At 41.0% G+C, this 21,030-nt stretch overlaps 1 protein-coding gene across 6 annotated transcripts; it reads right to left on the bottom strand.

Annotated features, from left to right (window-relative positions):
- Window positions 1-768: 768 nt before the first annotated feature.
- Window positions 769-17,603, bottom strand: LOC123761752 (uncharacterized). 6 transcript variants are annotated; one of them, XR_011229522.1, is made up of 6 exons: window positions 9,080-9,495; window positions 8,330-8,586; window positions 7,413-7,521; window positions 3,359-3,414; window positions 2,738-2,856; window positions 769-1,247 (listed from the first exon to the last, which is right to left on the bottom strand). XR_011229522.1 is itself a non-coding variant. In XM_069330641.1 (5 exons), the coding sequence occupies exons 2-5, from the start codon at window positions 8,340-8,342 to the stop codon at window positions 1,111-1,113; spliced, it is 378 nt and encodes a 125-aa protein (XP_069186742.1). In that variant the 5' UTR covers window positions 8,343-8,586; window positions 17,452-17,603; the 3' UTR covers window positions 769-1,110. The 6 variants fall into 6 exon arrangements, 4 of the variants coding, with proteins under 4 accessions (XP_069186742.1, XP_069186743.1, XP_069186741.1 ...); XR_006773259.2 differs by lacking the exon at window positions 3,359-3,414 and having other exon boundaries at window positions 7,413-7,516; window positions 9,080-9,471; XM_069330641.1 differs by lacking the exons at window positions 3,359-3,414; window positions 9,080-9,495 and adding an exon at window positions 17,452-17,603.
- Between the last annotated feature and the right edge of the window lie 3,427 nt (window positions 17,604-21,030).

Here is a 21,030-nt window from a genome sequence, read left to right as displayed (position 1 = left end):
AATAAACACCGACCTTACCTAACCTTGTTAGTATCTTAAGATAAGCATCTTATTGCTTCGTAATTACAATTATTACCTAACCTATAATAGGTATAGGTTAAGTAATAATTGTAATTACCAAGCAATAAGATGCTTATCTTAAGATACTAACAAGGTTAGGTAAGGTCGGTGTTTTCTATGAATCTTTTTAGGGGTATCTATTATGTTTAGTATATCACCTATGCACGTAGTTAATAAGTCAATATTGACTTTACGAATTTGCGAGAACGGGTTGCACGGACACACTACCCTTAAGAGTATGCAGTTTGTTACCAGTAACAGAAGACCACAACCCTGCCAACAGGCAAGGATGGATGAATGAATAACTGGGTACGTCAGAATAAGGAATACACACATCAAAACGACTATTGCTCTACACAGTTGTGGGCCGGAGGGATCGCCACATTCCCTTGTCTTGAATGAAAACTTAATTTACTGTACACAATAAAATATCGAATAACGTCAATATTCCATATTGTATAATGAATAGCTTGAACTCTATTGAAAAATACTTGAAGTTTTCATTAAAATAAGCAAGATCAAAAAGTTGTTTAAAAAATCAGTTGTAGCTGTGTATTCATCGCCCTCCCCTTCCTGTACAGTGCTCCAAGACCAGCTATTTGAAATTTAGATTTAAACATGGCATCTAAAGGCCAAGCAAGATATTTAACTTGCTTTAGTGTTCAACTAAGCTGATGTACATAAGAGGATGTTAAAAAATAGTGTGTAAACAATATTTAAAAATGTATAAATTATCCTCAAATTATAAACTAATTTTGCAAACAATTAAGGAACAGTCAGTTTATTCCACATTCTTAGAATTTTAGTATAAAATTGCAGTATATATTTGCTCTTCCATAACCCATATTTTTTTCTTACTATATTACAAGTGTATCCACTTTGGTGTGCGCTGCGCCCTCATCATTAGCAAGGGCTAATTTAATTGTGGTTTAAGAGCTGTCATCCTGTCCTCATAACCCTTACAAGTGCAATATTATACTAGATTAGCACCATTATATTTAAAATTGTTGCAATTTAACAAATTATCAAGAGGCACCAAGCCAGGACAATTTAAACCAGACATTTAAGTAAATTAAAATCACATCCCAGAATAATTAGAGCCATGTTATCAGGAACTGATCCTTTTTCACTAACATCGTGGAATGCAGTGTTCAGTGCTCCAAGCCAGAAAGATGTACTGTATTCTACTGAAAAAGAAAAAATTAATAAATTAATAAATTTGTTAACCATAGCATAGCTGCTGCAGCTAACTTCCTGGCGCTACCACCACAAACTCCACCAGACCAAGTTGCTTACAGGAGAGTAGTAACTACTGTGCCACTCCCATTTAGTCATCAGAAGTTTAGTACGTGTGTGTTCCTAACAATGTGGTGGTCAAGAATGGGGTCAACAGGATTCGGGGACTATTCTTGTATTTCTAATTCGCATCCCCTACTCCACCAAATCCATTGATTTGGTGAAGTGAGTAGGGGATGAGTAGTGAACAGTGGTCAGAATGTATTGAGAAGTATACAGAAATACTGGACATTTATATCGAGCACTGGGTGATGAGGACAATATAGGTTAACTATTTTCTGATTCAGTCTTGGGTATTTTTATTGTAATTCAAGGGCTTACAAAAACTTGTACTAATGATCATACAAGGTTTGTAAGAAGTTCCATGTCTTGCACTAACAGACGAGAAGAGCTTGCTGGCCGGTTCAAGTTAAATAATGGACTCTTCAAAAGTCTGCTCCAGTCAAGTTTCTCGTATAGGCTTAATTCCAAAACACTTCCTACCGAGCGCGGCTCCTTTAACACTTGCGTAATCTACACTCTGAAAAATGTGTAACTTGTGGAACTTGCATAAAGACTTCGGCTGTGAAATACTTAAGTGCTCAACATGTCACCTGTGTGTGCACCTGTGTAATTTTTTTTAAATCACCGGTGGATGGGGGGGGGGGGATTATTTAACACATTGTTCATGGTCCTCGTTCAATCTGGAAAAGAGGGAAGAGGTATACCAGTGAACTCTAAAAAGGATATAGGGACTGGGCACTTAATCCTCCTCCCCCACCCATCCCCACCTGAGTAGACAGAGCACTAAACCTACACCCAAAATCAGAGGGGGACAGGGGGCACCAAACCCCCCAACGCACCAGAGGAAATGGTAAAGGCATTGAAAGCAGCCCGTGCTCGCGAGCGATCGCAACATCAAGAAACTGTCGTACTAATATGCCTTATCCTAACCTACCAGAGGACCCATGAAAAAAACGGGACATTGTGTCAATTTCGCCAGCCGCTACTACTTTCTACTAACAGTTTTTGGCCTTAGGTAAAAAAAAAATATTAGAACGAAAAAAACCTCCCCCACCGCCATAGGGACGAGGAGGGCACAGAACTATCACAAGAGACTTACAAAATTTCCTGAGCCAAGCATAAAAGTACTCTGGAGGCACCAAAATTACCGTACGGGGGTATTCTCGTCTCCTAACTCCCCTTGCCACTTCGGGGGGGGGGGGGAATATGGTGTTTATGTAGCTTCGGGGCACCAATCCCCCCCAGCCACAGGGCATGGCGAGAAGGCACCCCTAAGCATACTTAATACCCTATCAAAACACAAACTAAAATACACATAAATGGCAGATCTCATCAACCCACAAGAGTTAAGATGATACTAATAACACACAATACTAACCTGAAAAACAAACATGATTAAGTCGAGGATAGTTTGGCGTGTATTCTCCTGTGTCGCAAGCGATAGAGTACCAAGCACACACTGTGGTATCCAGGTTGGACCGCAAAGTGTACAGTGATCTGCAAAAATAAAATTTGTAAATAGAAAATACAAAATTTCTTATTAATGGTCGTCTACCTTTCCACTTACGTATTTCACTAACCTATACATTTCTGGACTTTTAGGCACGTACGCGCGTGTGCATGTACTCCTCCCACACTCGATATCAACACTGGTATGGACCTGGTAGTACATTACCTACTCTCTCATACCTGTACATCAATGATCTAGCAAATGCCCCACACAACCTTAACCCAGGTACTCTTTGTTAGTTATACTATTTTATCAAACAGACCCAATTAACCTGAAAGTAAATAGAACTCAAAAATGTCTAATGTGGCCAACAAAACAGCGCTTAACATTAAACAAACTATTTCTAAATAAATCAACCAATGAATAAATAAATCCATGAATAAACACTATCCAATTTGAGAGCAAAAGGGGAAATTCCTTGGCATAAACAATTTAAACTTAATTGCAGTACAAAAAAATTAGGACACTAAAATCAGCTTTGTAACTCACCGGCCCCACAAATTATTCACTTTCCAATCCATACATCACCCGAAGTGCGCGCGCACCTGAGAGTTTACGACTCAATTACTCTAAACAGATTAGCAATTAGAACTAAACTATGATTGATTGATGAAGATAAGTCACCCAAACGGTGGCACGGGTATGAATAGCCTGTAAAACTCCTAGTTAGCATCTGTATTAAAGTCCTCTTACATCCTATATAAAAGAGATAAACGAACTCTGCATTACGGGCTATTCATGCCCGTGTCACCTCTTGGGTGGCTTAATCTTCATCAATCAGAACTCAGCATCCACTGTCATGTGCCAGAAACAATCGAACACCATCTCCTTCACTGTTTCCGACATAGTACCAGAGAAAACTTCAAACAAGTATTTATCGCACTTAATTAAAATACCTTTTACCATCGAGCATATATTATGAGGTGACCTATCATTACATGATAAATATCACAATAGTCAAAACACTGGCTAAATATCTCCAGTCGACCAACACATTGGGCCACATTTATACCTGCCGCCACCAGCAGCCAAACACAGAAAACAAATGCCTGGCCGCAGCACCAAGGATCAGCTGACGCCATAAACACAACACACCGTCCTACAGTGCGGCAAGTCTCCCTCTAACCCACGCCTCTCTAGTCGCCGCTCCTCTATCTACACCACAACACTTGAAACCTCGTCATTCTCAACATTAACGCGTCTCCCAACATTTGTACTGGTACAGTCATCGGGACGTTATCTTGAGATGATTTCGGGGCTTAGCGTCCCCGCGGCCCGGTCCTCGACCAGGCCTCCTTTTTGTTACACACCCCAAGGAAGCAGCCCGTGACAGCTATAACTCCCAGGTACCTATTTACTGCTAGGTAACAGGGGGCCATCAGGGTGAAAAACATTTTGCCCATTTGTCTCCACCAATACAGGGGATCGAACCCAGAACCTCAGGACTACGAATCCGAAGCGCTGTCCACCCAGCTGTCAGGCCCCTACTAGGATAAACCCTTCATGTAAATTACACGTACCATCAAGAAGATAAAAACGATGCACATTTTCAAGTCTTCAATATTATAGTACAATTACCACCCCTGATCTTAACAGGACTTTAACAGAACCCAAAGACGCCACACGAAAAACTAATATTTATGATATTCTAAAACTCGTATTTAAACCAAAGCATATATGCCATATAAATGGTTCTAAGTTGTGGAACTACTTCCCAAATGAAGTAAACCGCTATATTTTGTTTAACCAATTTAAGAGAAAACAGTACCTAACATTATATAGTAATATATAATGCTTGCATAAAGTATAACAAATATAAGTCTATCAGCCTAATAAAGCCAGTTGTGTTCGCTACCGTTAGTATTAAGTACTGAAAATAGTCATTTTAATACATACTGCCAAAGCTATTGAATAATCAACATATCTGAATTGCTCAAACATTTTCTTGGATATTAAACTATGCGATTTCACTGTACAAAGTATTTACTTAATTTCCAAAATGTCATTTAAATTCTTAATGTAAATCAAGACATGATAGAATACCGTGCCATCGAAACGCATGGGCACATTGCTGGGCAGAAGCCCCCAGGGGCCTCAAGATTGTGTAAGTGACCCCCCCCCCCATGCTGCTGCTGCTGCTGCTAAGAGACCCCTTGGCAGGATGGATAATTACTCTCGCGCTGGAAAGGCCTGGCATACGAATGCCTTTTAACTTTTATTTATAATGTATATGATCTCCAAAATCCTGTACTTTGGTGGACGGGCGTGGCCCACCATCTGGTTAAGGGGGGCCCCAGTGCATTGATTTCTCAAGGGCCTGTAATGCTGATGAAGACTGCCCAGAAGATTAGTGTCAAACAATTACATGAACCCATTTAAAAGTCAACAGTAAGAAAAGTACCATTATAAAATGTCACAGCAGGGAAACATTCAACTGGCTAATATGAGATTAACCTTTAAATCCAAACCCACTTATAAATGACCGTTAGTAAGCGTAACGAGAAATAACGGACAGATTGCAATAAGGGAGCTAAATGGCTCGAGGGGAAAAGACATGACTGCGCACTAACAGATATAAAAGTACTCACAAATGAACAAATCCACAAGGGCCGTGACGAGGGTTCGAACCTACGTCCGAGAGGATCCCAGACGCTGCCTTAATTGACTGAGCTACGACATGGTAAAAAGAATTGCACAAGTTTTGTGCAATTCAGTTGTGCGTTAACTGAAACAAATGTTTCAGTTAACGATCATAACGGTAAACAAAATTACCAGGCTAATAGGCATTATGAGGAGCATGAGGAATATAGTTAAGGAATGACTTACCTGTGGAATATATCCTAGAGGACCCGCAAACTTGAGACAAGTGCGAGGAACTAGCTGACGTGGTCCGCTTAAACGACAATGGAGGGGGGAGGGAATTAACAGGGGAAAGCGCCAAACAGGGTGGGTGGAGGGGGGGGGGAGCGACAAACAGGGTGGGGGGGGGGATTTAACGGGGGGGGGGGGGGGAAGCCAAGCAGGGAAGGGTGTGTCAGGTGCGTGTCAGCTTATAATGTCCGTGTCCAGGAGATAATGTGACCAATACGTAGGCTAACTAGATACATTAACCACGTTCCTAATTTGGAGGAGGAAAGGCCACAAGAATGTCATATTTAAAAGTTTTCAATTTGGTATTCATAGCGGCTAACTGTTCGACGGTTGCTGCTCTTTTATCAATGACAGGTTAGAACTCCCAACGTGGGTATTCACTTCCCGGAGATGGGACAGTTATGATCACGAGCAGCATCTGCCTAGGTCATCAGCGGCCCAGCAAACCTGAAATGTTATACCCGATAGAGAGGAGATGCAACCAATGTTTACTGGTCATAACCATGAGTAGGGGGTTCACAGCCGCCAGGGTCATGGAAACACTTGCCACAACATCACGCTAGCCATCGTCGGCACCTGCTGGAGTGTAGCGGTCAAGGATCTTTTGTAAAGATCTACAGTAAAAATGCTTCTCTTGGGGCGGGAAGGCGTAGCAAAGTTTTTATCAAGAAAAATGAAAGCGAACTCTTTCGGCAAGTTGTGTTTTTGCACAAGTTAAGAAAAGTTTTAAGTGCTATCTAAAAATATTAAATTTAAGATAACTTGTTATATTACTTCATTTTTGTTGTTTACCTGTATCTTACAAAATAGAGAAAATTTATGGTGAAACTCCCACTTTTAAGAAGAAATATACGATCTTTGTTTCATGTGTGCTGTACGAGTTAATTGAAATTGCCAATTTTTAGATAACTCTTGCTTGGTGCCCTTTGATAATTAAATATTAGCGGCCTCATTTTAAGAATCGTACATATTAGTGACGAGTTGAGATAATTACGCCCTCTAATTTTCATGACGTTCAGAGAACTAAATGAAACTGTGGTTAGATCTCAAATTTACGCGTCATGAGGCTGTTAGTTGCAATATATCCGTGCTGCATATAGCCTGAAAACGAATTTTCCTTCCACCATATTTAGGAATTTAGAGATGGAAGGGCAGAGAGCAACGTCATGATGTGGAGGTTAATGGGTGGGGAGGATGTAGGAGAGCCTTCTCCTTACCGTCAATAACTTTGATAAAGGGACAAATTAAAGTAGTTTCACCCGTAGCATAACCAGGTAAAGAGCCTAAAGGTTACCTCGCAAAACTAATCGAACCCCCATTTCTCCCTCGTACGTTTTCAGAGCTATATATACGCCCGCCCTACAAGTAGGAGTTTTACGGGCTATTCATGCCCGTGCCACGTCTTGGGTGGCTTAATCTTTATCAATCAATCAAGTATGAGTTTATATGTATGCTAGCCTTATACGTTCTTCAACTGCCTTAGAGCAGAGAAATGTGTGTTTATGGACAATTGAAGGACTTCAACAAAATCCTCGGTGACTAACAGTGAAGCTTGGGACGTGGTTTACAGTCAGGTCACCGACCATAACCCAAGTTCTTGCCTAGTCATCCTAGTCTTGTCTAGCATGGGATAAACTCAAGTACATGCACAAACTGCAATATAGCACCATACCCTTTGCAAACGACACTGATGTTTTTTGAAGTAGACAATAGATGAGACGGCAAACTTAACTCGGTAGGCCACAGGACACGTTTAATGAACACAAATTCCAGCTCCTGCCCTATGGAAAAAAATTATTAAATCACACGAAAGAAAAAATATATATAAAAGACTATGGGAGTAATATCGGAAGACCTTGTGTTCTTTAAAAGTGTCAGTCACAAGAAATATTGATAGGTTGGATAGTCTTTCAAACGAGGTGGTAAACCAATAATGGTACTGCACTTAAAGAAACTAGTGCTCTATTGAGGAATATTTATGCATAATAACAGCCTATTCAAAGCTGGAAAACGAGCAAAAATCTTTTACTGCTGGAATCCACTATAAAACATTAAGCTATTGGTACCGCTTAAGTATTACCTAGAGCGCTGGTGAGAATGTATTTACACTGAAAATATTTGAGACTGGTTCAAACTCTGGCAACCCCTTCTCAGGGTTTGTGTACCTCCGTGGTAATCACATCCAAATACGTTTGCATTACCTTAATGGTTCCAAACAGCATTGTTTTATTAGTAATTTAATGTACTTAAGGCACTTTATCGACACCCTTTGTGTCTGATTAGGTTACAAAAATAGAAGGAAAATTCACCAAGTACTTAGTACTTTACTAATTGTAACCCGAGGACGGGCTGCTATGTTAAAGCCTGGGTATATAATAATCTCAAATTGTAACCGTTTAAGATAAAGGTTCAATTTGCCAGTTGTCTAAGATTATTAATGGAACATTAATAAGTATCCAGACGGTTTAAACACAGGATGGACACTAACTGGGCCTATTTATTATAATCAAAATGCCCAGTTCATCAATATATTATCTAAATAGTAAAATATACTAAAAACCAAGTGTACTTTGTGTTTAATGAACTAACCTGACGATGGCATGAAGTCTGCAGACGTACCACCACACGAGACCAGGAGGAACGGCGGGAAGTGCACAATAGCCTCGTTGACAAGCAGACGTGCAACAGATACCCCGAGAATTCTATCAACTCCTAGGGCTCCAGAGACCGTGCCGCGAAGACGTGAATCTTCTGAACTAACGCAAATTAAGTGCCATGACAGGCGCTTCCATATCGCGTGGACTGATACCAGTCACCATGGAAGCATTCCACGGCACAGGCGTAATCTATCAACGATACAATGCACTGTATGAACCATATGTGCTCCGTTTCTTTTATTAAGGTAACAAGACTGGTGATACTGTGATGTTTGAATATTGCCTACACCACCTGGATTTAGTGCTATAGTTTATGTAGCAAGATTGGAGAAACTATAGTACTGGAATATTTGTCACCACCTAGAGGGGGTGACAAATGGTGGTGACAATACAAAATGGTGGTGACCACCATTTTGAGGCCTGGTCGTGGACCGGGCTGCGGGGACGATAAGCTCCGAAATCATCTCGAGATAACTCGAGAGTTACTGCTATTTACATTATATCACCAGCCTTACCAAAATGGTACGTTTTTTCATTCAATTCCATACAAGCTCAACACCACCCCTAGACCTCACTTACTCTGAAAATACAAAACATGGAGGACACTGCTGACTTGCCATTGAACCTTAACAATAACAATTTGCTACCCACATTAACATTTTGTTTTGCACACACAACTTACACGGCCCTCGTGGAATGACACTGGGTCTACACACTATTTACATTCAATAGTTGATGAACCTGCCCAGAGGCGAAACTTGCCCACGTCCTCTCTGGTCGTCGGTCAGCGTAACACTAACTCGCCTCCCGCTAATTGCTCAACTTCCGGCGCCTCAGTCAGGATTCACTGGCAACAACGAAGCAGCAGCGACCTGTCCTTTCAGCTGTCTTTTTCTCTTCGATGGACTCATTGAACTTGTCCATCATTTTCCAGCCCATCGTCAAGAATAAAAGACCGTCAATTTCAAAAGACATTGGTCAAGGATTGACATTAAATTCTACAAACGTCAGTATTTGACTTGTAATTAGAGTCTACCGTGTTCGAAGTTTTCACTCGAGACTTGCTTCATTCACTGTTCATGTCTCGTGTTGAGTCGTCCATCGTGCAGACGGAAGGGCTGAACCCTCGTATGTGTATGTATGTATATGTATGTGTGTGTATGTATATGTATGTGTGTGTATGTATATGTGTGTATATATATATACATATATATATATATATATATATATATATATATATATATATATATATATATATATATATATATATATATATATATGTCGTACCTAGTAGCCAGAACGCACTTCTCGGCCTACTTTGCAAGGCCAAATTTGCCTAATAAGCCAAGTTTTCCTGAATTAATATATTTTCTCTAATTTTTTTCTTATGAAATGATAAAGCTACCCATTTTATTATGTATGAGGTCAATTTTTTTTTATTGGAGTTTAAATTAACGTAGATATATGGCCGAACCTAACCAACCCTACCTAACTTAATCTAACCTATCTTTATAGGTTAGGTTTGGTTAGGTAGCCGAAAAAGGTAGGTTAGGTTAGGTTAGGTAGGTTAGGTAGTCGAAAAACAATTAATTCATGAAAACTTGGCTTATTAGGCAAATCGGGTTTTGCATAGTAGGCTGAAAAGTGAGTTCTGGCTACTAGGTACGACATATATATATATATATATATATATATATATATATATATATATATATATATATATATATATATATATATATATATATATATACTGGTATTGTTTTTATGTAATTGTCAACAGTATAATGCATGTTAGTGCAGCAACAAAGCGTTATTTACAGTTAAAAATTATTGAAAAATGATTCATATAGAGAGCGTATGTATGTATACATATGAACTGTTGCAGTAATATGTATGAATGGCTTTAGGAATATGGATAGAGGGGGAGGAGGATGCCATGAATATGGATAAGGGGGCTAAATTAACATATAATAGTGGCTTCATACATATACACAAGGGATGCCATTAATATGCGAGGGGCTTCGTACAATTTGTATGTTTTTTTTTACGCTAATGTACGAAGAATAATTGTCAAAAGAAGGCACCAAGCCGGGTAAAACTGTGTATTACATGCACTACACTGACTTCATAACACAGTACACAGCGCTGTCTGTGTTGTGGGATTTTCGAAAGGTCCTAAATATCGCCCTGGAAGCCAATACGAGAGCAAAACGGCATACAGCAAGCGACATCAGAGGTATCGGATTCAGGCATTCCATGGAGGAACAGGCGACTCTGAGCAATATTACGAAAGCAAGACTTCCGATCCTTCTGAAAATCATTGACATTCTGTGATTGGGTGCTCGACTGTGGGACAATACAGTTCCGTCAATATGGATCAGGGCGTTGCTCTATTAAATGCGTGTGGCGATGCAGTCTAGTGAAGGCGGAGCAATTTCCCATCATTTACGCTAGTACGAGGAATGTCATGGGGGAAAGAGTACGACATGAGCTGGAATTGAGGCTGTTGTTGTTGTTTAAGATTCGCAACTTGGAACAAAAAGTTCCAAGTAGTACGGGCTATGGTGAGCCCGTTGTGGACTTACCTGGCACAGGAGCGGGGCTGTAACTGGGACGGTGGTGTCCCTGAGGAATCGAGGCGTTGTGGAGATCTCACAGTGTACCGAAGGCAGTACCGATCGCGTCTCAACAGACGTACACTAAGCTCAACAGAGTCCTAGACGCAACAGACAGACGTCGACACTCACGACGAGCGTCACCGTTATATCAAATGCCACAACTCGGGTGATTGTGACCGAATCCTCCGTATTCACAACCCCGGGTCATCAAACCTTGCTCTGCCTTTATCAAAACTTCATGGCGACCTTAATTCTTTGACATTTGGAGGTGAGTTTATCCCGTGACCTTTGGGGTGACTTTCAAACACAATATTACAAACTCTCAGACCAATAATCACCTACTCTAGTGATATATACAAAATTGTCGATTCTGTCGTGAGGAACATCAGTTTGGGATTGTTTATTCCCAGAATATTCAGTGTCTGTACCTGTTAGTGTCGTGTATTACACTTCGATATAAGAACTTTTATTATTTGGGATTATCCTAGACTTGAACACTGTGCTGTGTGTACACCTTCGTATAAATGTGCTTGCTGGGGGGGAGGGGGGTGAAGTTTAGGTATTAAGCCCCGCCTTTCGAGGATTAATAGCTTAATGGTATGACTATTCACTCATTTTTCTCGTCATATTTACATTAAAAAATGGGAGTTCAGTTAGCTTCAGCAACTTTGTAATTAAATACATTTCGTATATTTAAAACCCTTTAAGCTGAAGTTCGTTCTGGCATATCTACGATTTATTTGGAAGAGGGGAGGACGAGGGATGGGGGAGAAAATAAAAGAACAAGATAAAAGACAAAGTTGACAGATACAAAAGGACATTTTCAGAGTTGTTTAAAGTTGTTTTAGTGCTTCTTAATAATACATTTTCTGAGAGTAGGGGGAGATGGGGGAGGGGGGGGGGGAAGCAGCAGGGAGGAGAAAGGTTGATGAGTGGGTTAAAGGGAAGGGGGGGGGGGGGAGGAATGGGATGAAGAGTGAGGAAAGGGTGGAAATAGGATGGAAGAGACCCGGGGTACAGCCGGATACCCCCTTTCTATACAGCATACATATACCCTTTATTTTCTTCTCTGAGGCTATGGGTCCCTACAATTGTACCAGAGGTGATACCCCCCCCCCTCTCTCTCTCTCTCCCTCCTGGCTAGAGGTAGGGAAGGGAGAGAAGAGGACACAAACAATAAAGCACATATTATTCGTACACAAAATATTAAGTCCTATAAATAAAATTCGATCATCTTTCTGACTCGGCTGTAACTATGCCTGGAAGCAAAAACAAACAGAAGCGTGTTTCGAGTTTAAAGATCGGCAGCCTCATGCATGATTCTAGTTTAACAAATAGTTCAATCCCGTAGAGCTCGCCAAACAAATCTGATTAAGGTTGGGACGGGATGGTTGGCGGGAGTTTGGATTATTGCTGTAAAATCGCCAATATTGTTTTATCGGTTGCAACAACAACAAAAAGTTCGTTCGTTTTCATTGACTTTCGAAATGTCAGGTTAATTGTGGCAAATTGAGCTGTTGTTATTTGATTAGGATGAGGCAGGAAATGTTGAGATTCTGAGGGTGAGTGTCCCCCTCCCCGGGTGTTTCATCGAACACACCTTAGGATGAATGACCTTATTAACTAGTCTTGTGCCTTCACAACTACTAGTGCTCGGTGACTCTTGCCTTCAGACACTACCATTGTAGGCGTTGTGCCCCTGGGACCCCACACCACCTGACCCCACCCTGACCTGAGGCTCATGGGGGGTAGAAATAGCCTAAGCTACTCTATCCCTGTAAGATGTATTTTTTTCTTGTCTCAATAAACATACTTGAACCTGAGGCTCAACGCTATCCTGATGGCCACCTGACCTGGGGGGTAGACCTCACGCCTCAGGCTAACCTTATCACTGGAGAGGATCACATTCTATAAATACCTGAGTAACCTCTCGTCCTACTCACCTTCCATGTTGGGAGTTGATTTAGGGAACAAATCACCGGGTAACATTAGTGTTATCGCCCCAAATGATCGACAAATTTGACCAAGGTGTTATCGCACACAAAATGTAATTACTAGTAAAGTAGGGAGATGGATCTTTTAACTTCCTAACAAACATAACACAGAGTGTTATAGTCAACACAGTAAAATCCGCATCATTCACCGTGAAAACCTCAGTCCCTCGGGGTACTGTGCTCGCTCAGGTACTTTTCCTCATCCTCATAATGATAATATAGACAAAGATACAAACAATAGTACCGTATCATCCTTGGCAGATGAGACTAGGATTTTCATGAGAGTAGACAATATAGAGGACACAGCAAACATGATGTTAATCAGGTCTCCCAATGGACCACAGAAAATAACATGTTTAATGAGGATAAGTTCTAGTTACTGCGCTATGAAAAAAAACGAAAATTCAAAGCAGAAACCACATATAAAACGCAGACAACCCCCATTATTGAAAGAAAAAACAATGTAAAAGAAATTTTGGAATAATCATGTCGGATCTTTCTTTCAAAGAACACAATAAAATAGCTGTCATAACTGCAAAAGAAATGACAGGTTGGATTGCAAGAACCTTTCAAACAAGAGATGCCATATCAATGATGATACTTTTCAAGACACTAATGCTCTCTAGAGTGGAATACTGTTGAGCCCCATACTAATACTAAGAGCTCCATTCAGAGCTGGAGAAATTGCTGACCTAAAGAGCATGCAAACTAAATTATTGGGATAGTTTAAAAATATATATATCTGTATTCCCTAGAGCTCAGGCGAGGGAGACAATAATTTACACCGGGAAAATACTAGAAAGACTGGTTCCAAATCTGTAAATGGAAATAACACCACGAGAGACCAGGAGGCATGGCAGGATGTGCAAAATAGCTTCGTTGACAAACTGAGGTGCAATAGGTACGTTGCGAGAGAATTCTGTCAACATCAGAGGCCCAAGTCTTTTCAACACACTCCCTCTATACATAAGGGGCATAACTGGCACACCGCTCACAGTGTTCAAAAGAGATATTGATAAACCCCTCCAAAGAATACCTGATCAACCAGGATGTGACTCACGTTAGGCTGCGAGCAGCCGCGTCCAACAGCCTGATTGACCACCAACCACGAGGCCTGGCCAGTGACCGGGCCGCGGGGTTCGTTGATCCTCGGAATCATCGAAAGGTAAACGAAATGTATGCTTAGACATAGGCATCAATGAATTTGCTTGCACATCAATAGGAGCTGCCTCGCATGGACCAATAGAACCTCTGCATGTTGTTTCAGATTTAGCTATTCGGAACTAACATTTCCATGTACCACGGGCTATGGTGAGCCCGTAAACGTATGCCATTTCCATCATGGATTATTTTGTATTTTGGCACGTGACTTAGAAATCACACCACCTGATACGGCCCCTCTCAGTGCGGCGGGTCAAGACTCGGGACCCACACCAGAAAATACTTTAGTGTAACACCACCCTCGCGCCGTGTTCTCCTGGTGGCTTATTGTTTTCTTCCGTATTTTCGTTACAATTACTGAATGACATTAATGGTTCTGTTAGCTAATTTGAACAGACCTAATATTTGAGTCACGACATTAGTAGTTCGAGGTGCACCATCAGGAACTCCTTCAACACCAGTAGGTCTGCAATAACAGCCACATCTGTAGCAGCAGCACCAACATGCGAGCAATGTTAACAGCAAACATAAAAAGTAGTGCAACATCAGTAACAGTATCTTTAACAGCATCAGCAGCAGCAACAGTGGCTCAGGAGTAGCAGCAGCAGACGAGCCCCAGGCTGCGTCCTCCATGAATACCAAGTAGTGCCCTCTGGTGAGGCCATCTCCCACACCATCACGGGGAGGGAGAGAGGGCGAGGGAGTTGATCTGGTGAGGGGGGGGGGGATAATAGGAGGTAAGGGGAGATGGAAAGAGTGGCTGGGGAAGAAGAAATTGTATGGGATGGAAGGGTAATTGAGGAAGGAGGAGAGAGGAGGATTGAAAACTACGAGAACGTGGTTAGAATAAAGGGTAGTTAAGTGGTGACAAAGGATAAAAGGAATTAAGAGAATATATGGAGAAAGATGATGGAGCGGGAAATGAAAGGCGAGGATGGAAAGAAGCGAGACACGGAGATTAGAAAGGTAGAGAAAGTGGTAGAATTTGTTCATTTAAAAAGTTCAAGCTGTAAGTAAACTGTATTTCAATGAGGTCGAGGTCGGTAGGAATTACAGGTAAAAAGTAGGGCGATGGATATTCAATTTTCTGTCAAAAACAAGAGTAACAGTCAACTCAGGTACAATCCAGCAAAGAGGAGACACAGTGTTTGACTAACAGGACCTTATGGCTCCCTCAGTAGAGTCCGATCGAGTAGTTTATCCTATATTGAAAAATAGGTATAGCACCAACTGGTACAATTGTTACGTCGGGGTGTTCTTGGGAACCAAGGCCAGGATTCACCAAGCATTTACACAACTACTTACGAAACCTGTACATCTTTCGCCAGTTATGGCGGCTTTGTTTATTTTTTCGCCGCCAGGAGAATGAACTTTAGGAGTCCTGGTTGGGAACCGGGCCGCGGGATCGTTGAGCCTCGAAATCATCACAAGATAACTGTCACCCCAATACACTTCCCGACACCCAATATACTCCCGAAACCATATTATACTCCCTAATTGACCAGACCACACACTAGAAAGTGAAGGGACGACGACGTTTCGGTCCGTCCTGGACCATTTTCAATCGACTTGAGAATGGTTCAGGCCGGACCGAAACGTCGTCGCCCCTTCACCTTCTAGTGTGTGGTCTGGTCAACTTACTTTAGCCACGTTATTGTGACTCATCGCCTGTATACTCTCTATTACGTACTACCATAAATTTTCAAATATTCCAGTACGTTTCCAACCACCATATGGCACTCTTCTTCACTTTAATACACACACAGCCACCCCAATGCACTCAATATCAGATAATATATCACAGATATCATATAATATACATGTGGAAAATACTGGAGGGCCATGAACCAAATCGACACAGTAAAATAACAACGTAATGGAGTGAACGATATGGAAGAAAATGCAGAATAGAACCAGTGAAGAGTAGGGGTGTCATTGGCACAATCAGAGAACACTATAAACGTCAGAGGTCCACGGTTGTTCAACCTCCCAGCGAGTATAAGAAATATTGCCGGAACAACCGTGGACATCTTCAAGAGAAAACTAGATTATTTTCTTCAAGAACTGCCGAACCAATCGGGCTGTGGTGGATATCTGGGCCTGCGGGCCGCTCCAAGCAACAGCCTGTTGGACCAAGCTCTCAAAAGTCAAGCCTGGCTTGTGGAGTGGAACTCCCTGAACCCAATGAAGCAGGTATCAAGTAGCTATCAAGCAGGTTAATAGCACTCCAGTAAACTCTATGCCACTCCAATACACCCCTCGCCACCCAAGTGCACTCCAATTCACCCCTTTCCATTGGCCTACGTGCCACCCGTTACAGAAAGTAACAATTAACAATTTCTGAAACCTTTTCTTTTTGTAAGCATCCTGACTTTTTGGCATCCGAGTTGAGAAAGCCATCTTGGAACATATACGAACTAGACCAACCTCTGAAAATATACATACAGTACTATGAAACCTTGGAGCATATATGCATGGGCCAATAGGCCTTCTGCAGTTTCCTTGTTGTTGTCATTTTAGATTTAGCTACTCAGAACGAAATGTCCATGTAGCACGGGCTATAGTGAGCCCGTAAGTGTCCTTGATTCTTATGTTCTTATATACACATACTAGAACATCCCCCATAATATAAAGGCACATCACCTCATCAAAAGTGACAATGTCACCCTATTTTGTCAAGAGTGTAGAATGAGAAACCTGTGTTAGCCAGCTGAATCGAGAGAAGAGATGGAATTCTGACCAAGCAAGTGGGACCGCTGCGAGATAATTTTCATTTTATACCTATGAAGGTAAGTCGGGTTTACACTGCTGTAGACCTGGCTAATTCAGTCAAAACTGAAGCCATTTATATCAGAATCTGAGTCTTTATTCGCAACAACTATCTAACATTCTGCTAATGTGGCTGGGATGGATTTTTTTGTTTTGGGTCCCTAAAGCCTGAATTACCCAAGAACATCACCAAATATTTTTACCCAAATCACTGTTCTAATACTATAAAAATCTTCACAAACAAAATACATAAAAAACATGATACATATCACTAAATGAGCAACATAAGAAAATGGGCACCACCCCCAGGACACAAGCATAACCCACTGCCAAGGTCAATCGCATAACATTTAACTATCCTACATTTTGGGGGGAAACTATTACCAGACAATTCTGAACTACCTGATGCCCACTAACCCGAGGGTCAGTAAGAGCAAGCCCTCCCACACCAGCCAGCTTGCCCACCATGAAGCCTATAGGAGACTATGTAAACAAAAGTGAATTACACTTACTCATGTGAAATGGATAGCTGAAGAACATGACCCAGGAGCCTGGACTGGAATCCTCAGAAGCATGAAAACTGCTCAAAGGCCACACACCACTGTCAAAGATGGGGTGGAACAGGCAGGAACCGAAATGCAAGGATGCTCATGGATCTCCAGAAACCCCACGACCTAAGGTAGGCAAAGAAGAGCAAGTGTCTGTAATGAAGCAAGTTTCCAGAAATTAGAAGCCAGAAGTTATATATGAGCTGACTCACCTTAACGAATCAACTGTCAGGTGATCCAGGAAAAATTCACCTAGGGAACTACGGAATTCACCTAATGAGTCAGGAAACATGCTTTGGGTGTAGGGGGTACATGCCTGATAAGTATTTTGAGATAATTTCCCTGGTAACTGGGATACTTACCTGGGAAGCCAGTGTCATTCATGCTGTGATTTGGGAATCTAGGAAACAAGCAAATTAATCATTGGATTCTGGTCAGGAACTCTAGAATCCAGCACCAACAGGGATGACTAAAAGTAACAAACACCATATTAAACCCAAGATAGTTGAATGCAGCCTTCAGCCTCAGTGAAACAAAATGAGGTACACAAACCTCTCCTGGCACTCAGTAACTGGCCATTCCCTGCAGGTCCAACCTATCCTCCTGTTTAGAGAGTACTTTTTGTAATTATGTGCAACATAATACAATCGACATAAAAGGCAATTAGTAGAATTTGGTACTATTCACTGGATAGTCTGACAAAAAATAAAGCTAAAAAACAAATTTAAAATATTCCTAGGCCTAGTATAGCACATATATATACTATATTAGGCCTAGGAAGGTTAGGTTACACACAGAAATCACAATAGCATGATGCATCAAATGAACAAATCCACAAGAGCCGTGACAAGGGTTCGAACCTACGTCTGAAAGGATCCCAGATGCTGCCTTAATCGACTGAGCTACGACATGGTTAAAAGAATTGCAACCGGGAAATCATCCTGATCTACCTTGGGTCCTGCAGCCTCTCTGAGACACAAACCAGGGTTTTACGCAATTCCCCCATGCATCCGAGCTCTGCCAATAGGCTGTTCTACCTCTTCGCCCTTACTTCATTACACACAAAAATCACAATAGCATGATGCATCAAATGAACAAATCCACAAGAGCCGTGACGAGAGTTCGAACCTACGTCCGAGAGGATCCCAGACACTGCCTTAATCGACTGAGCTACGACATGGTTAAAAGAATCGCAACTGGGAAATCATCCTGATCTATCACGAGTCCTGCAGCCTCTCCTAGACAGCTGCAGGAGAGGCTACAAGACCCGCAGTAGATCAGGATGATTTCCCGGTTGCAATTCTTTTAACTGTATCGTAGCTCAGTCAATTAAGGCAGCGTCTGGGATCCTCTCGGACGTAGGTTTGAACCCTTGTCACAGCCCTTGTGGATTTGTTCATAAGGTTAGGCTAGTTTAGGTTGTCTTTGCAACATAATACAAAATCTTTTTCTGGTTTGTCCAAATTTTGTAGTAACGATTTCTTCTTTCTAACTGTTCGTTATGTCAAATATGTACTATGGTCCTCATCATTACTGTAAGTACTAACTAAACAGGAGGATGGGCTGGCAGGTCACACCAATAGGAATGGTTAGATGCAAGAGATTTATATGCATAAACACTGATCCTCATCCAACCTAAAAAGGAGCTTAAATAGCCCAGAACTAACCAGAAATGTTCACTGAATACCACACTCGTTTAATAAATAGTATAAATCTGAAAACTGTGCTGAAATTTGTACCCAAATGACCTAAAGCACGCACAATGAACTACAACCACATGTAATTACTTCACTCCTACTCCTCTGATCAAGTCATGCAGCACTGCCCAACTAGGTACAATTTGATAAGTACCAGGAAAGGTTTACCCTGAACTATACCTAATATGGAAAGAGGGCAAGAGGTATGCAAATCAACTGGCATAGATGCTCTGAAACCTTCTAAGCTTGGAAACCCTAGATAGGAGTATCGAAGTCCAAGAATGAGTCAAGTTACCTCATAAAACCATAAGAGGTCACAAGCCTCAAGTGTATTTTTGCCACACCACCACCCCGTAAGTGAAAGAGCTTCCTTACTCTGAACTTCTGTTACTAGGGGCTGCTAATTGGTAATGGTCGGTACAGTTATATAAGGGATTAGGTCAGTGTTATTTGGCAATCTCCCAGAAGCCAGGCCATGTGTCTGTGTCCTAAGACATGTCAGTGATGTAAGTCAGCAGAGCCACTGAGGTGCAAGTCCTGAAGTGTGAATTCATCCAAGAGAAACAAAGCCAACTAGTATTTCCATACGTTGTTCAAATGATATTGCAGTGTACAATATATTACAGATATTGAGGAAATTTAGTGCAATCAGTTAGTAATGGCATGACTGATGCAGTTGCTAAGTCCACAACGAGTGACTATTTTAAGCTGTCACTCTGGTCAGGAAGATATGATGCTATTGTTGCTATAGCAATAGAATGTTGCTATTGGGCTTTCATAACAGATTGAAAATAGATGGCAATCAGAGTTTTTGGAGAAGTTCGGATGTATACCAAAGGTGAAGGAGCAAAGTTTAAGTGTATGATCCCAGAAGCAGGTAAGAATTGTTATTTAAATGCAGCACTTTTCCTTATGACACAAAACCTGGCATTAATGCAGGCCTTAAAGTCTCTGTAGTTTACCTGCATTTTCGTGCTTTACCATTAATTCAGATGGCATGGAGGAGGAGTCGAACACTTTCCTTTGTCCTTAGTAAAATCTTTTATTTACCCCATAGATAAATTATCTAAACGTAATGTGCTTATCACACTACAGTATACAATACACATTAATAAAAACACATAAAGACAAACAAACATATATAGTGCTTCACTAAAGTGATGATAAAAGCCCACACAAAGTGCAGAAACAACCCTCTCCCTTTCAGTTTATTTGTCTTGTAATCATGAGAGAGTGAGAGAGAAAAAAAAGCATATCCTTCCAGAGGTTATGATGATGCCTCAAACTTAAAACCAAATCCAAAATTTTTGAATTGAACAAGTACATCACACAGCTTTTAGAAAGCACAAAACTGAGCCAGGTTTAAGAAAATTCAAAGTTTTTATTTTTCTACAAATTATTTTTACAAATGCAGCACTTTTTAATAATACTTTCATTGCTGGCATTAAGTCCTTTCTCCTCATATCTTGCAAAGTTTAACACCTTAAAATTGTTGCGACAAACAATTTGAGCAACTTTGAATAAATTGTTAAACTGACAACTTTAGAACACATACGGTCAGATAATGTTGAAGAATATGAACCAAACATGCTAGCATGAATGCTAGTTCATACACTCGCAGTGTATGAACCCAAAAAACGGACAACTGGGCTATCAAATGTATCTAAACCACAAGTGGCAATCAGCATTAGATGCTTATGTAACTTTCACAGCTCTGGCACACAAATTTATTGATTATTCAGGAAAATTCTTGTAATATTTCAAATGTCCTTCAAAATTATGTGAAACACCATTATACATTGGTTATTATAGGTAGAAGTATGGTATAAAAATAATAAAGAATATG

The sequence above is a fragment of the Procambarus clarkii genome, chromosome 24, assembly GCF_040958095.1.
Source record: "Procambarus clarkii isolate CNS0578487 chromosome 24, FALCON_Pclarkii_2.0, whole genome shotgun sequence".
NCBI lineage: Eukaryota > Metazoa > Arthropoda > Malacostraca > Decapoda > Cambaridae > Procambarus > Procambarus clarkii.
This window is presented reverse-complemented; position numbering and strand designations above follow the sequence as displayed.

Excerpts from the sequence above, each read along its gene's own strand:
- LOC123761752 (XM_069330641.1), bottom strand. Across the intron at positions 2,857-7,412 it reads ATCAGTGTCGTTTGCAAAGG|ATCACTGTACACTTTGCGGT; the intron begins GTATGGTGCTAT and ends TTATTTTTGCAG. Across the intron at positions 1,248-2,737 it reads TAATCATGTTTGTTTTTCAG|TAGAATACAGTACATCTTTC; the intron begins GTTAGTATTGTG and ends TTTCTTTTTCAG.